We start from the raw sequence: 18,149 nt of genomic DNA on the forward strand, positions 1-18,149 counted from the left end.
CTGTGGTGGATCCTCTCGTGGGATCCACATCTGGTAAGTTCTGTCTGCAGTTCGGCCGCGAGCTCAAGCAGCGTCTGTGGAGGGAGCTCCGCTGTCCAGTCCTGACTGAGGAAGTCCAGCCTGACGGATGGGTCAAGATCACTGAGGCCTTCAGCGCACCCACTCCAATCAGGTCCGCCCCCGACTTCGACCTGGACACGAGTGAAGAGCCTTTGCCCGGTCAGCAGCCAGAGAAGAAGCGTCGCCGTTGCTGAAACCATCCATCAGCCTTAAACTGGCAATTACACCAGAGATGAAGCTGAAACCCTCCAGCATCAGCCTTCATCACAAACTGGCAATAATGCCAGATAAATAGATGGGTAGAAGGGTAGATAGCTGTTTAGATGGGTACATTTACAGGTAGCTAAATAGAAAGATAGGTAGATATATAGACGAGAAGATGGATAGGTAGATGGGTAGACAGAAGTGTAATACCTAGATGAGGAAATAGATAGAACAATAGATGAATGTGTAGGGAGATGGATAGATAGGTAAAAAGATAAATAGGAAGATAGACAAATGAGTCCATAGGTGGGTAGAAGGGTAGATAAATGGGTATGTAAATATGTTAAATATGTAGACAGATGGAAAGATGACTAGGTATGATCAATAGATAAATAAATGGAAAATGGTAGTTAGCTACATGGGTGATAAATGGTAGACACAGCATAGATAAATGGTTGAAACATAGATAGGTCATTGATAGACAGATAAATGGGTAGATGGATAAATGAGACATAGATGGGTAGGTAGATTGATAGGTGGGAGATACATGGATAAGTAGATGTATGGGAGATAGATGGATAGGTAGATAGATGGGTAGGTAGATACATGGATAAGTAGACAGATGGGAGATAGATGGATAGGTAGATAGATGGATAGGTAGATAGATGGGTAGGTAGATAGATAGGTGGGAGATACATGGATAAGTAGATAGATGGGTAGATAGATGGATAGGTAGATAGATAGGTGGGAGATACATGGATAAGTAGACAGATGGGTAGATAGATGGGTATTTTTATATTCATAAATTAGTACCTTTTATTTTAGCTAAAGTTCACATTAATTCTCTGGACAGTTTTTGTTCTGTTATTTGTTTGTTGTTTGTTATTTGTTTGTACTGAGCGGGTCAACCCGAGTAGGATGGGTTCCTCTGACGGAGTCTTGGTTCCTTCCAAGGTTTCTTCCTCCTAAAGGGAGTTTTTCTTTGCCAATGTGTCACCATAAAATTGGCATCTCTGTGGTGCTGCTCATAAGAGGTGTGGACCTGTTTTTCTCTGTGAAGCTGCTTTGTGACAACCTTTGTTGTAAAAAGCGCTATAAAAATAAAATTGAATTGAAATTGAATTGAGATACATGGATAAGTAGATAGATGGGAGATAGATGGGTAGATAGATAGATTGGTGGGAGAAACATGGATAGGTAGATAGATGGGAGATAGATGGGTAGGTAGATAGATTTTTTTTTTTCAGTAAAGAGTAATCTAACATGTTACTATTTCCAATTCAGTAATCAGATTAAACTTACTTATCCAAGTCACTGTGCGTTTCTCTCTCTCTCTCTCTCCACCTCACACACACACACACACACACACACACACACCGCTCCCTTCCCCATCCCCCCTCCACTCTCCCCCAATCACATGCGTTTCTCTTCTGTTAAAATAAACTGTTGACGGGAAACTTGCGCAAATCTTTTCTATAGTCAAATTTCTGTAGAAAAGCATTGCCAATAGAATAGCACTCTCTGGAGTAGATAAACATGAGAATATTGGCCCCATGCCTATAATTCCAGGTGAGGGCTACATGTGTTTAGAGCCCCCTGGCACTTAAGAGTACAGAATTGGAACAATATAGAAAGCATTTCTTGGACAGTTGAGACAGTTTCTCCAAAAAAAAGCAAAATAAACTATTTTAATAGCATTGATTTCCTAAGAAACAATGAATGAAACGGATTCCAATATGGAAATATGGCATTTTCTCCATTTTATTTAAATTGTGTGGCCAGAAATAACTTGATATAACTTGATATGGCCTTGATCTGCGAACAAGGCACACGTTTATTTGTACACAGACCCCATCACTTTCAGATCTATGCACTGTGGTGATATATGGTGCACTACAGAACCTCACCTTTTTATCAATGGTACACAGCTGCTCAGCAGGTAAGTAATGGAAGGGGAACAGGAACCTCCAGTTGAAGTTGCCTTCGCCGCCAAGCGAGCGATAGTGCACGTCTGTCTTCTGCTTGTTTCCCTCATGGCCGTGCATCCAGCTGTGAGCAAGAAATAAATACCACAATACATAATTAGACAACTCACAATTTCCACTAAGACAATGTCACAAGGTTTAACGAATGGCCCCAGTTGCCCTGCAACCATGTTTGTTGCCACTGTTCGATCTCTTTAGCATCTTTCTGTTACTATTAGTCACACTGGCAACAGACAAGCAACAAACCTGTGACATGGGAAACAAGAGCAGCTTCGGCCAAGCAGAGTCAAACTGCGGGAGATAAACGGCCTCAATATGACACGCGGACGTACCCTTTTACATAAATGTCACTCATCCTCTCCCCGGTGACACTGACATCATCCAGAATGACATCGCTGGTGTTCCATATGATGCAGCGTAGAAAGAACCTATGCAACAAGTAAAAAAAGGCGAAGGGATGAAAAAAACTGTGTGTACATCCAATGATACAGGAAAAATGTGCATTTTATTAAGTTTTATCTTACTTCTTTGCTTTGCGTGGTGTAATATTGAAAGGTGGGCCTGGTGGTCCTAAAGACTTAGGGAATATGTCCACCCACATCTGTAACCGGCCCTGAGAAAAAGAGCAAAATGCAATCAGAGAGCAATATTTAACATTATTTACTATACAACTGTATGGCACTTGTTGCTTCAGTGCTGAGTATGTACAGTACTGCACATATTAATGTTCAGATTGGTTGCATTGTGCTGAAACTGCAAAGATAAATCTGACATAAATAACTCTTTGTAATAAATATTTTTTTTGTGTGTAATTTTTGCATTTCTGATATAGCACTAGTCAACATATACTAGAGCTTAGATTCTCTGCCCGAACCAGACCCAACCTGAGGCCCGACCTGAACTCGTTTTTTAATACTCTTTTTTTATATAAAACTATGGTGTGATAATCACAATATAGCAAAGTAACAAATCAAACAGGTTTTTTTTTTTAAATAACATCATTTTGAACAGATTTCGCTCATTCAAACAGCCAGAAAATAGTTGTAACATTCTACTCATTTAAAAAATGTGGGGTTTAAATTGGGCTTATAATGAAAGTTTATGGGGAGGACTGGGTCGGGCTCGGACAGAACGTGCCCAATCTAAGCTCTAATATATACTGACATGGCAGAAGTCAGTATACACACTGATCGTGAAGTGTTCGTTACATAAGGAGAACACTTGGGAACATCCAGACCTGTATAATTGTTAGGTATTTATTATTTTATGAGCGAGACTAAACATTGGGCAACGTGCTCATGGCAAGGCGATGTAAATGATCAAGGCCCGATTGAGAGTGCCAGAAGGATGGGACATTCCATTTCTGAAGTTAAGTGGGAATTTAACATTCCTCGATCCACACACAGTGTTTCAAAACCACTTCATACAAGACACTTCCACCTTCAATGGACCGAATAGTGGATGGTAATGATCATGGTAGGCAGTATCTGGCTAGAATTTTCTATGCTTACAAACAAGTGCCCCACATGCATTTTCCACATGTCAGTGGAGTGTTCCTCAGTTTCCATGGAACATAGTAAAAGTCATGGGACTCAATTCTCAATACTCTGTTTCATGACTTTTGGCCCATAAATGTATTTCTTAATTGGTTTATTGGTGTAATCATTATTATTGCCTTCTTAAAATGTGTAAGACTGAAGGAAAAGCAGTGGTACCTGTTCTATCTCAGGCTGCAGGGGGCTGTATAGAGGTCTGGTTTCCACATGTTCAGGCACCAAGCCTTGCCTCCTCAGCACCAGCAGAGCCAGCCGTTCCTCCAGTGGTCCAAGGTGAGGACTGGGCTGCTTTGCCTCATCTAAGGAAGCAATGATGTGACAGAGAGATCCATCATCACTACAGCAATAATGTGGTGTATTTCTGCAAGAAATACCTGCATTCATACATGCACGAGAGTCACTTCCGGAATGTGTGATTCTGTGTATTTTTATTTTATTTTTTTTTTAACAAAATGGTAAGGAAGTAGGTTCAACCATAAAATCAAATGATATTAAAGCTGGATATTGGAGAAGGCTTTTAAACCAGTACTGTGCAGAAGAATGATGTGCAGAAGACATGTAAAATAAGAAAAAGTGTGGAAGCTATCTGCTCCCAGGTCGATGTTTGCGGTCGCATGGTTGGTTCAATGCGCAATGTGACGGCTCTGACTAATCACATTACTTTCCTTTTCTTTAGCATAATAAAACCACACTGATAAGACTGGAGTGAGAATACTGTAATAAGGAAGGAAACACCTGTATCAGGGTTCATGTATCAAGTTTTAACCAATACAATTCCATTATTTTTTCATGCCTTCATGACAATTTTTTCATGATCATATGATTTTTAAAACATCAGTGCAGACATAGACAATAAAATCAAAAGCTATCAACTAAAACTATAATTAAAATTGATATAATACAGTAGGTCTAAAATAAATCCGATACAAATGTTGACACACTGTGTTTAATGATAATGTGTGTCAGATCCTGAGAGCTCCATTGTGTAGGGATAAAATACTGAATAAAATACTGAGAGCTACTGCATTTGAATCCCAGATCATGCACTCAAATCTTAGATCTTGCTGCTTTCCATCAGCAGCCGGAGTCTGAGAGAGCACAATTGGCCTTGCTCTTTCTGGTTGGGTAGATGGCGCTCTGTCCCCACATTACTTTTAAGAGTCTGTGAGCTGATGTATCAGAACCGAGTCCCTGCACTTTCCTCCCAAGGATCTGGCTACTGGGTAATACTACATCTGCAAAAGTTGGAAAAGAAGGAAGGAATGGGAAGGAAGCATCTGCTACAAGTTCTAATGAGTGGAATGTGTAATTGCCCTTCTAAATGTTGGATAAAATTTGGGATAAAATTAGAAATAAAAAAAGAGCTCTTCCACTCAGGAATGTCATAAAAAAGCTCTGCTCCTCGCTGATTTAATGTTCGTATCAAAGCAAAATGATTAAAAGCAGCAAACAGACAACGTGTTTGTTAACCTACATGCAGAAAAGTAAGCCATGGAATTGTGCTATCCATCGACAGTTTTTGTGTGTGAAAACAAACCAGTGATAACAAGCATAAAATGCCCTAAAACTACAGTTATCAAAAAGACTTAGGGCAAAGTGAATTTCCTATGAAGAAGCAAATTCACAAATCATTCCATTCTGACAGTTTTAAGTGTTTATTCTTCTCAGTTTTTGGATGATTCAGTCATTTTATCAATGTTGATCTGAGAGCAGCTTTTTCTTCTTTCAGGACACAAAAAAATAAATCCTTGCCGAATTGAATTGATCCTACGGTTTTAAACCCTGCGTCACATTCCCGAGGGAAACGTGGTCAGAGTTTGAAGAGGAAAAGAGGACGAGAGGATTGGAGGAAGACGATCTCCCACTGCGAAGCTGGAATCCCAAAATGGCCACCTGACAATCGCTCTGACGCATGGGTTGCCGCGGATACGTGGGGGGAAAACAAAGAGAGGTAGTTTTCCTCGGCGGTGAGACGCGGGAGCTGGAGGCGGAGGAGCCCAGCGCTGTGTTGACCTTGGCTGGATCGGGCTAGCGCACACTAGCGCACTGTAAATCTGGAGCCGACCTTGGAAAGATGGCTGCCGGAGCACTCAGACTCCCTTAGGGATTGGTTGCTTTACTTCGCGAAGCAAAAAAAAAAAAGAGAGAAAATTTATATTGAAGAAAATGAAAAGCAAGAGAAAATTGAATCTGAATTAGCGTGGGTTCACATTGGATCACGTTGGAGCGCAAATCACAAACAAAAAACACGCATTTGTTTGTTAGCTTATCTCAAGCTCACTTTAAATGAAATTTAAATGATTTAGACAGAATGAATGAAGCTGAATGAATGAAGCATAATTCAAATCATTCACAAACGCTACGTTAGCCGTTAGCTTCTCTCTCAAGCTCATGATTAAGGACTGTGTAAGGATGTGGGGACACCGTGCGAGGAGTGATATATCTACTGTGAATAAATGGTCATTCCACAGGCCTTGTACGTTTACATAGGCCTTTGGTCTCCTCTATATAGCGCACTGTTTTCCTTCACGCCAAGTAGCAAGTCATTCTTTCCGCCGATAGCGCCCATGCAGGAACAGCTGCCCGGCCTCCCTATCTCCCCTGCGATCCCACACACACCGAGGTGATGTATGGCACGGGCCGAGACGCGCTCAGTTAGTCTTTTTCTGTCCGTGTTTTCACAGAACCGCAGCCGATCTCGCGCCCTGTTCACTTTTTTAACGACGGAAGATGTGATGGAGCCGGGCTGATGCTTTGATTAGCTTTTATTCGTGACTAATGCTCTCAGCAGCTCCAAAGAAAAGACTTCCACCTTCATTTCTCACCCTCCTGTCCGTGCCCCCAGAAATAATGGCTGCTTTATGCACACACACACACACACACACACACACACACACACACACATACAGACACACGTGCAGACATATTATACTAAAAGGTTGAACATTTGATTCTGAAGTGGTAATGTAAAATGCACGCATGTGTGTGTGTGTGTGTGTGTGTGTGTGTGTGTGTGTGTGTGTGTGTGTATAACTGACCCAAGTCTGCTGCAGTGTACTCATGGCCCCTGAAGTACACTCTGTCCTGCTTGTAGATGGGCAGCTTGTAGTTTCTCCTCTGACACAGGCGCTGGAGCAGCTGGGTGGGTTTTAGCTGGTCTCTCCACTGGTTCACTCCAGACCTTAGAAAAGTAAAAAAGCACAGTTACACTTTAACACTAACAAACTTAAAAAAAGAGAGAAAGAAAAATGTGTTAAAGTGCTTTTTTTGTTGAATCAGCAAAAGTTTGCCTGTCTTTCCTAAGACTGTAAATGTCAGCAGGCAGAGTGAGCCAGTGTAATTGTCATGTCTGGTGCTGAAAGCACGTCTGTGTCTCCCACATCCAGCTCTATCTGCGATTCTCACAGTAACAACTACAATACCCAGAACGCACCACTCCATGACACAACACACACTCCCGATCACATGACACGTCACATGACGCCACCAGGAAGTCCCGAGTACTGATTACTCAGTGTATTTAAGGACCATGCTCACGCTCACACCTCGCCGAGTATCTGTTTGGTAAATCCTACAATACAAAGCGTTTCTCTTGCCCTTGCTATTCTCCGTGTATGATCTTGTTTTTGTTTTCTACCGACTTTGATTTTTGCCTGCTCCCTTGTGTTGGATTACCGTGTATGACCTGGACTGTTTATTGTACTCTGGATTTTTGCCTACCCTGTGATACTGCCTACCCGTGTATGAACTCTGGACTGTCCTCCGGTTATGGTATGGTTTCTCTACACTGTGCATTTTTGGTATTGACCCTGTTTCTGTTGACTACCCCTGTCTACTCTATAACTTTAATAAAAGTTATTTTATTGTATCTGCACCAGTCTCATTCCTGTCTGGCCCTGACAGTAATGGTAAAAATGTCACTTTATTTGAGGAAAATATTGTGATTTTTTGTAAGTTTATGTACAATTTTAGTAACTCTGAAACAGTGTAAAATTAAACTGATCACAAAACAGCTTCACAGACAGAAAAAAGGGAGTTTAAACACAAAGTGCCCAATGTTAAACTCTTGGAAATACACACCACCAACAGTCAACAGTTTTCACATTTAATGAGCGGCCGAGCTTACAAATATACAGCTCTGGAAAAAATTAAGAGACGAAGAGACTCCTTGATTTTACCAAATTGAAAACCTCCTGAACATAATCAAGAGGAAGATGGATGATCACAAGCAATCATACCAAGCTGAACTGCTTGAATTTTTGCTCAAGGAGTGGCATAAAGTTATCCAAAAGCAGTGTGTAAGACTGGTGGAGGAGAACATGCCAAGAGGCATGACCACTGATTAAAAAACAGGGTTATTCCACCAAATATTGATTTCTGAACTCTTAAAACTTTATGAATATGAACTTGTTTTCTTTGAATTATTTGAGGTCTGAAAGCTCTGCATCTTTTTCGTTATTTCAGCCATTTCTTATTTTCTGCAAATAAATGCTCTAAATGACAAAATTTTTATTTGGAATTTGGGAGAAATGTTGTCTGTAGTTTATAGAATAAAACAACAATGTTCATTTTACTCAAACATATCCTATAAATCAGTGTGTTTCATAGTAAGGTAAAGTAAGATTTTCAATGAATGTTATAAATGATATAAATTAACATGTAAGATAGATCATATTATTTACTGTTTAATAGCTTATTCTTCTTCCTAAATATTTAAAATATTCACTAAACAAAGTGCAACTTTGTCAGTGGTTCTAATGTTAAAGGAAAACATGATATAGGACAAATAATTCCAATTGTTTGACTGGTCAATTAGTAATTCACATGTAATATTATTATTTTCATTATTACTATGTATGTATTTCTGCTTGTGTCCGAGTGTTTTGAGTGTGTGTAAAGTGTGTAAAATGCCTTACACGCAGTAAGACTGGGGCAGGCCAGAGCGAGCACCATAACGAGACAGAAAGCGGTTCTCCAGGTCGATGACCGTCTCCCCGATCTTCTCATCTTTAGACAGCATGTCGTAATCATACAGCATGATCTTCAGGTCCTTCTCCAGAGGCAGGGAACACGTCAGCTCAAACATTCTGGAGAAAAAGATATTCACTCTGTTAACTTATCCAATTTAAATACATACACACCAAACTCACTGAATCTGTTATTCGTACTAAAAAAAACGCATTTATACAAAAGGGCCATTCCACCGAATGGGTGTCATTTGCTTGTTGTAACTCTTCCAAATGATCTCTGAATCGAATAACACATATATTTAACTATTCAAAAGATGTACTGGTCAAACTCAGGCAGCTTTACTTCATTTTTTACAAGGTTTCTGAGCCGAAGATGGTTACAAAACTCATGACATTTAAAAAGCTTGTTTAAAAGTAAGTCCACTAGTCCCTTTGATTTACTCTCAAGAAAGTCTTTATCTTAAAGAAATGACTGCATGTATGCATTTATGACAAAAAAAAATCACTCCTGTTAATGCCACTCTTTTCTGTTACTGGAACTCACTCCTGTTACTGCCACTCATTCCTGTTACTTTTCATGTTTTGAGTAACAGGAATGAAAGTAACAGGAATAAGTTTTTCGCATAGAATTAGCAAAATTTATTTTGAAAAAAATATATATATTTTTAAAGCAAAGATGAGATTGCAATGCACAATGTAAAACAAAAAATACATCTCTGAAGGATTTTAATAAATATATTTCCTGGTAAAGTTTATAGTAAAGTTTACAGGTAACAAATGCTATTTTTTCAGTTGTCTAACTAGTTTTTATTATTATTATTTAATTACATATCTTACTTTTGCAATTAGGTCAATAATGCACAAGACACTATGCTCAATAATAAAATGTATTTTGTAGTTGTTTTGTGTGACCATTTATAGGCTACATGTAATTTCCTGGGGACTGAAATGGCACACATTCGGTGGAACGGCCCATATATTTAATAAATATATGTCTCTGTGATGCTCTTATCTGTCGGGTTTGGTAATAATTTTTCTCAGTCCTGAGAAAACATGCAGTGTTAAGAGTGTTACAGTAATAACTCTGTGGTCATTGCTATGAGTATAGCGACCCCTGCTGGTATAGCAGTTATTTCCCCTTCAATATGATATGCTGTACTGTATACAGTATATATTGCACACTGTATGTTCATAATCAACAAAATTAAATAGAAAAGGGTGGGAAAATGAGTCAGTGAACAAAGTTCAAACTTACTTTCCGAAAACAGGCTCCAGTGTGCAGGGTATGTAGTTGTCATGGTCATTTACTGACTTCTTCCCCAGTGTAATCTTGACATAGGGGTCACACTGTGTGAAGAACAAATTCAATTATAGAAGTGTAAGCAGTAAAACACACTTACACACACACACACTCACATGCTGTGACATATCCGTCTGTGTCTAGCGCATACAGCAGCAAACACCCTTTTCTTTTCTTTTTTTTTAAACTCAGATCGACGCCTTTCTCATTAGCAGTGTGGAAAAAGCACTAAGCTCACACTGATCAGCGTATAGTTGGGTGCAGGCTGTAAGTGTATGGGTGAAATGTTCCATATCATAACTCCTGGCCTCAGTAGGTAATGACAGAACGTCATTCGAGCGTGTTCACGACTAACGACAGACAGGACAGCCCGTCTGTGGTCAGGCCAGCGGGCTGAGGCCTGTGTGTGAGTGAAGCTTTGCAGCTTTTAGAAAAAAAAAAAAAAAAAAAAGGAGGCTTCATAGTTTTATTCAGTTCCCTCTCTGGTTCTGTTGTGATTATGATACTACTAGGGTTAAAAGCTGAAAATAAAGAACAAATCTTTTACCTAAAATAATTTGAACGTTTTGGAATAGTGCCAAAACTGCTATGCTATGGTATATAAGTGCGTTTTCACACCTGGAGTTTGTTTCTTTGGTCCAAATTAGTTGATGAGTTTGTTTATTTGGAGTGTTTTCTCCCTCTGTTTGGTTTGGTTTCACACAGGCACAAAACCTAAACGCTGTGTGAGTGCTGTCTGATCCTCTTAATTTTTCGGATTATCTATTGTGGATTCAGCACGTGAGAAGTATTTGGGAGGGCAGCCTGTTTGTTAACTTTTATAAAACCTAAACGCAACAAAATAAGCACCAATAAACCACGCAAGCACATTGTCTCCTCTGATTGGTCAGAGCTGTCTGGTGCAAGAGCCAGAAAGTGAACACAGCAAGAAGATTCAGTGTTCCAGCGTGTTTATCTGTGTATTGTGAAGCTGCTTTAACACTGAACGCTGATGATGTGCCTCTGTGCTTTTAGAGAAACATAGCACAGACTGCGCTTAGTGTGAAATTGCTTAGCATGGACAGCAGAGACAGAGTTTTTTCATAGCTGTGGTAATTAGCGTTATCTGGCTAATATATCAGATTAAACTGTGCCTCATCATCAGTTTAGTGCCACTTCCACTTCCTTGTTCTTCCTTGTCTCGGTCTGTTTGTTTTGATCCGAGTGCGATTACTGTTTTCACACCTGCTCAAACGAACCGCACTAGAAGTACAAACGAATCAGACTTGTGCTGGTGTGAAAACGCACTTAGATGGCTCCTGTAAGCTGTTGCAGTGCCATAAACAGCCAATGAAAGCAAAGCCCACCAAAAAAATAAAATAAAATAAAATCAGTGTGTTTCATAAAGAGGCAAAACAACAAGATTTTGAATGGGTGTCAAAAACTACAACTCCCAAACTTTTAAAACTATTTAAACATCAAACATCTCAATAGACGCATTCTATGATGCTTGTGGTGATAACGTGATCTGGTCTCGATCTGACCCAGATATCAAATATACTTCTTTTCAATTGAGCTAAACTGCTGATAAGGCACAGTTTAAGCTGATATATTAGCCAGATAATACACAAATGCTGCTTAATGCTGTTTATATACTAAGAGCATGGTATGTGCAGCGTTCACTGCTCACAGCCTCATTTTAAGCGCTCTGTGTTAAAGCAGCTTCAAAAGTGAAGTCACCACAGGTCGGGCGCCCCCTGCTGTTCGGTTGTAGAAACCCCACCCATCCCCATAGGTTTCAATGGCAAAACAGACAACTTTCAATCATGTTTATTCCCAATATACTGAAATTCTACCTCCATTATTTAAATGCAACAGCTAGTGTAACATCTGCTTATATTGTTTATTTTTTAATCAAAAAGGTGTGGTTATTGTAAAAGGGCTGGGTTACACCTAGCCGGGGTGGGACCAATGACTGTATGGGTGGGACCATAGACCGTGTGAGCTCTGTTGAGGCAGCCCTCAGGGGCGGGGTTATTTAAATGAGTAGGCTGTCTCTGCACAGTCTTTCTCCCTCCTCTGGTCTCTACTGCGCAGACTCGGGTTTCAGGATCGTCAACATGGCGGAAGATTTTGGCTTCATTTTCATTGAATGAATGGGAACAATGACACGGCGTCCATCTTTTTTGCAGTCTCTGGCTCTGACCAATCAGAGGAGAAAATGTGCTTGCATGGTTTATAGGTGCACATTTTGGTGTGTTTGGGTTTATGCCTGTGTGAAACCAAACCAAACAGAGGGAGAAAATGTTCCAAACTCATCTAATCAGAACCATAGAAACCAACTATAGGTTAAAAAAAAACATCCTTTTATACTCAGCAAATTAAGTTGTAATTCAGAAATCCTTACAACCAAGCTCTCCCCTCTAACATACCTGTTCCTTTATTTATTATTTTATTTACATTTAAATATCCATATATATATATATATATATATATTTTGGTTGTACAGCATCTAGTATTAAGTGATACATTATATATTTGACTATTGTGAGCACTGATAATGTAACACACACTGCTCGTGACAAAGGGGTGATATTAGTTGTTAAAAAAAAATAACATGGCAAGATTACAAAAAAAACACGAGTGGTGGTTCAGTTTGCAGTTTGAACATGGAAAATACTAAACCACACAGCAGTTGCCACAGGGCCTCCGGGGTGGTGTAACAGTCTAAGCGCTGGCCTTATTGGGAAAATGTGGGTTTGATCCCCAGTAATGCCGCAGCCATTCGTGGCAGAGAGTTCAAGAAAGCAAACTGGGTTTGTTCTTATATGTACTTATTTGTAACTTATATAAACTCTTATTAACCCATATGTAAGTGTTTATATAGATCATATAGATCATATATTGCATAAGATCATGGAGGAAAATCATATCTTTACTATGAAACTGGTAGCTGTGTAACACCTACCTTTCCATTGGCATCTTTGGGCTGCAGGTTGAAGGCCTGGATAATATAGACTCGTACCAGGCACACCTCTATGCCATTGGGTGGCAGCTGACTGAACTGGCGAGGAGGGCATGGTGCAGATGGGTCATTGGGTAGTGGGTAGATTTTAAACATGCCCTGTGAGAAACAAGAGACAAGAGCAACATCAGAACAGTGCTAAATAATGTATACATACTAGGGATGTGACGAGATCTCGTGGCAGGAGATCTCGCGAGATTAAAACGTGACAATATTTCTCGTCAAGCTTAAACCTGTCTCGCGAAAAAAAAAAAACAGTTTAGTGTGGACTTTTTAAGAGGGATCTGGCAACCCAGTAGCGACACAGCAAGTGTGGTCGCTGAGCAGTGAGAGCAGCTCTCAGCAGAAGAGGAAAATTCAGGCATTTGCATAGAAGATGCTTCTGCTACTTTTAAGTTGTTTGTCTGGCTGCATTTTGGCTCCAGTGGAAACAATAAACGGTAACAGAGTGACCAACAAGACACAAACCATATATAAATACTGTAAGCAAATCCTACACGTGACTTTCATAGGCAGTTGTACTAATCCCTTAGCTCTGTACTGTACTAAAAAAAATGTTCTGTCTCTGTTTGCACTTCAAGCATAGGCTTAATATGACTGGTTATGGTTATGCAGAGTTAAATTACAAGAGATTTAGGAGAAAAAAAACACAAACCATAGGCTTAATATGACTGGTTGTGGTTTGCACTTATTGTGTTTTATTTTTATTTTTTATTCTTATTCTTATTTCTATTTCTTATAGAATGTGTAAAGAAACCAGTCTGTTGAGTTTGCGTTATATGATTTTGTCAAATAAAACTCTAGTTATCAAGACATTTTCCATTTTTGACGTTTTTTATTTTTAAATCTCGTCTCGTCTCGTTCTTGTGAACCCAGTATTGTGTCTCGTCTCGTGATATTAGTCTCGTCACACCCCTAATACATAACCTACACTCCACACCACAGTGTTAAACAGGATGCATCAGTATGAAGAAGCTTAGTCATGTGTTCGAGTGCTAAGACTCTTCCTAAAGGCTTAAGAAAATAATATAAATGTTCTGAATAAAAAAAAAAAAAAACTCTGTAACGTCTGTCCAAAAACTATTAAGGACTTTATTTTTAAGAATGAAAACAGTTCTGAATTTACGACTTGTTTTTGAAAACTCACAGAAGCTAACTTTGAAAAAGAACCAACCGCCCAACAGTGAAAATGAATAAAGCCCTTTTTATGGAGAGTGGTGTATTACTTTAATGCAACATTGAAAGCATGTTCTCAATTAAATAATTGGTCAAAGCAACCTCAGACAAAGACCAGACTCTGAGCTCTAGCTCCAAGAGGAAAGGCCAGCTTCTAATAACTTTCCTGCTCAGCCGCTGAATGGATCCATTAATAGACATCCATTTTCTCATCTGTTCTTTTTTGTAGTCATTCTTCTTGATATTTCAAACATTAGGAGAAATTAAGGTAAAATCACATGTGTTTGTCTGACACAGCTTTAAGTTGCACATACATACATGCTTTATATCTTCGCTGTCCAATGAAAAACATTATCTGCATTTTTGTCGATTTTTAGTTTACTACATATTTTAAACAGACAAACTCCCCCTTACACTGCGCCAAAATTTCTTGATGAACGGACCAATAGAAACTCTTCAAAATGACCTGAAATAAACTCTTTTTACATTGACTTCCATTGAAAGTATACAAGGTTTTTTCTCTCTCCTGTAAACTTATCTAGAGATAAGTGTTTTTCACTGGACAGTGACGATATAGAGTTGGGTATCAACATGCGCAAGCACATAGTCATGTATTGTTATTCACAACAGTTACATTCACAGCCAATTACGAGAACGCATAACCAAAGAGCAAGTGTATCTCTAGCCTAGAACTCCGTGGATAAGGGTTTTTTTATGACAATGTCTCAGTTATAGTTGACAATGTATGGTTCAGCAATGAAAACACACGTTGCATTGAAACCACTGGTTCTGAGGGTAGCTATAGCATCAGTTGTCCACGCTAATGGTGTTTAGGTGTTTTGGCTTTGCGCTGAATGTGAATTTATATGTTGAATTTCAGGGACTGAGAGCATGTGAGAGACAGCAGCTGGGATTTTCTTTGGATATAAAACACTGATAAAGTTGTTCAAAAGAAGCATCTGCAAGTATCCTCAGTTTATTACAAAGATGTGTTGCTTAAAAAAATTATAAAGTTTCTTACCACTCCAAAGTTTGTGACCTGAAAAGTTCTAGATCCTTGGTAAAGACTAGTACCAGTCGTAGTCATTTTTCTAAGGAAAACTTGATATGGGCTATGAGCTACATCTGACTGTCCCAACTGTCAAAAGCTTACCCTGGCCCAATAACAAAACTGTAAAAGCAGTAAAACTTGGCATAAAGTTGGTTGTGGCATAAGGTGGTGGAGGTTGGGGGTGCTTATCATCATTGGATGCTTAAAATATGTGAACACTAAGCATATGCCCAGCACCTCTCACCTCTCACCCATAACTCAAAACCTGTTTCTACATTAGCTATTGTATATATTTCGGTGTGGTTGTTTATGTTCTGTTATTTGTTTGTGCTGTCTGGATTGACCAAAGGAGGATGGGTTACTGCCAAGGTTTCTCCCCCTAGTGTGAAGGAGTTTCTTCTTTCCCACTGTTGCCACTATCAGCGTGGTGATTACTCACAAGAAGCTTGGACACAAATAAATCTTCAAATCTGCTTTGTGACAATATCTGTTGTAAAAAGTGCCATATAAATCAATTTGAATTAAATTGAATGAATCGGCAACGTACTGTGGACTGGTGGTTCTAAACACGGCAATTTTATACCCGTTTTAAAAAATATAGAGGGTGCTGAATCCTTAACGATTTTTGACCAAAAGCTTGTCAAAGATGCCAGGATACCATACAAGCAGTGTAATACATCACCAGGTAAAGAGCTCACCTTAAACTCTCCAACAACTGAAGGGTCTTCACCCTCTTCCTGAGTTCTTCCACGATAAAGCTTGAATGTGTGACAGAAATCAGCCAACTGCTCAAAACCCTCGACTTTTTCCAGCTCTCGCTCATATACCTGAAAGAGGAAAAGATCTGTGGGCTTACATACACAAATAATTATTCATCATTCATCCCTCAAAACAGTACAGCAGAACAGCATTTCATACATCATGCTTATGATTCAGTGAAGAAATATAGTATAAATACAGCTCTGGAAAAAAATTAAGAGACTACTTCAGTTTCTGAAACATTTTATCAGTTTTTGCTTTTTCTTAGGTGTATATTTGAGTAAAATGAACATTGATGTTTTATTCCATAAACTAAAGACAACATTTCTCCCAAATTCCAAATAAAAATATCGTCATTTAGAGCATTTATTTGCAGAAAATGAGAAATGGCTGAAATAACAATAAAATGACGTAGAGCTTTCAGACCTCAAATAATTCAAATAAAACAAGTTCATATTCATAGTGTTTTAAGTTAATCAATATTTGGTGAAATTACCCTAGTTTTAATCACAGTTTTCATGCATCTTGGCATGTTCTCCTCCACCAGTCTTACACACTGCTTTTGGATACTTTCATGCCACTCCTGGTGCAAAAATTTAAGAAGTTCAGCTTGGATTGATGGCTTTTGATCATCCATCTTCCTCTTGATTATATATTTCAGAGGTATTCAATTCGGTAAAATCAAAGAAACTCATCATTTTTAAGTGGTCTCTTGTATTGTGTGGCACTTTTTGGATTCAGCTGTCCAAAATGAGACTGGACAGGCAAGCAGAGGACAGTCAGTGTTGTTACTAGAATGTGTGTATGTTTGTGAGTGTGTGTGTGAGAAAAGAGAGAGAGAGAGAGAGAGAGAGAGAGAGGAAGAGAACACCCATAAGCAGTGCTTTAAGTGACTCATTCTCCTGCATGTTTAGGCCGTGGCCTTGCAACCTTTTGACGTGCGGCACTACGCACATCAACATCTTTCTCCCTGTTTCTCTCTTTTACTTTCTCTCTCCCTCTTTTTCTGTCTTTCTCCCTAAGGTCCTATTTGCTGAAATGTATGTATAAATAACAGCTGATCTCAGCAGTTTCTAGAGAGAGAGAGAGAGAGAGAGAGAGAGAGAGAGAGAGAGAGAGAGAGAGATTATGTCTCTTTGTTAAATCTCTGCCAGTGAGACGTACTCCTAACTGAGAAAGGAGTGGCAGCCAGAGCGCTGGCCTGGGTCTAGCTTTTTCCACACACGGACAAGGTAAGCCCTCCGAAACGAGGCAAGGGAAGGATGGAAAGATTTGGTTTAGAGAGAAAGAGCAAGAGAAAGAAAGAAAGAGAGAGTGGGAGAGAAAGAGCAAAGATCACAGGCAGTAGTGAGGGATGTGAAGGAGGTGTGGAAAGCGGAGGGAACGAGATGATGAGGATGACGTCAGTAGCAGAGCCCCTGTCTGCTCTTGGTTATACCCCTGCGGCATCCCCGACATGAATTCATCGGAAAAGCTGGCAGCTGTGGCCTGCTCTCCGAGCGCTGGGGCTCGTGGGAAGTGGAGTGGAGTGGACTGCAGCGCGGCTGAGCATACGCTTTAAAGAAGGCACGTGCAATCCCCACTGGCACAGCCGGCTCTTTGAAGTCGCACTGCGGGGCTGACGTTTCTGTGCCATTAGAAAAAGTTCCCATCACTCTTTCCTCAGTTTTCTTTGCTGGTGCTTAGAGCGGATGATATATCCACTGCTATGATGACCTACTGCTGGGATTTAATGTCCTTACAGCTCATCTTCACACTGGTCTTTACACTATTAAACTATAATATATTGAATAATATTAAAGAGTTAATGGATGGGTTATCATTACAATGTCAAGCTGCACAATTTTGATTAATCCCCCAAATATAATACAGACCTGGGGCCATATTTTAGCAATCTATAGGCAAACCTTTAACAGTGCTCTGTTCAGCTTGATTTAGGGATTTAGAGTCTATTTAGAGTGTCTTTGCTATCATATCAATGGGAAAAGTATGCCTAACACGGTTCAACACACAAAAAGCATGTACTAATTCATCAGTGAGTCACTTGCTATTTCTTTTAAGAGGTCCTCCAAGGGAAGCCCGAT

At 39.6% G+C, this 18,149-nt stretch overlaps 1 protein-coding gene across 4 annotated transcripts in view; it reads right to left on the minus strand.

Moving 5' to 3' along the window:
- dysf (dysferlin, limb girdle muscular dystrophy 2B (autosomal recessive)) overlaps positions 1-18,149 on the minus strand; it is a 152,696-nt gene that overhangs the window by 18,355 nt on the left and 116,192 nt on the right. For all 4 annotated transcript variants that reach the window (XM_049482168.1, XM_049482167.1, XM_049482166.1 and 1 more), the window contains exons 42-50: positions 16,005-16,133; positions 13,023-13,178; positions 10,031-10,122; positions 8,722-8,892; positions 6,844-6,986; positions 3,965-4,104; positions 2,774-2,862; positions 2,582-2,677; positions 2,172-2,313 (exon numbers count right to left, since the gene is read on the minus strand). In XM_049482168.1, coding sequence (XP_049338125.1) covers positions 2,172-2,313; positions 2,582-2,677; positions 2,774-2,862; positions 3,965-4,104; positions 6,844-6,986; positions 8,722-8,892; positions 10,031-10,122; positions 13,023-13,178; positions 16,005-16,133 — 1,158 coding nt within the window. The remainder of the gene's footprint in view (positions 1-2,171; positions 2,314-2,581; positions 2,678-2,773; positions 2,863-3,964; positions 4,105-6,843; positions 6,987-8,721; positions 8,893-10,030; positions 10,123-13,022; positions 13,179-16,004; positions 16,134-18,149) is intronic.

Source organism: Astyanax mexicanus, chromosome 8 (genome assembly GCF_023375975.1).
Source record: "Astyanax mexicanus isolate ESR-SI-001 chromosome 8, AstMex3_surface, whole genome shotgun sequence".
Classification (NCBI taxonomy): domain Eukaryota; kingdom Metazoa; phylum Chordata; class Actinopteri; order Characiformes; family Acestrorhamphidae; genus Astyanax; species Astyanax mexicanus.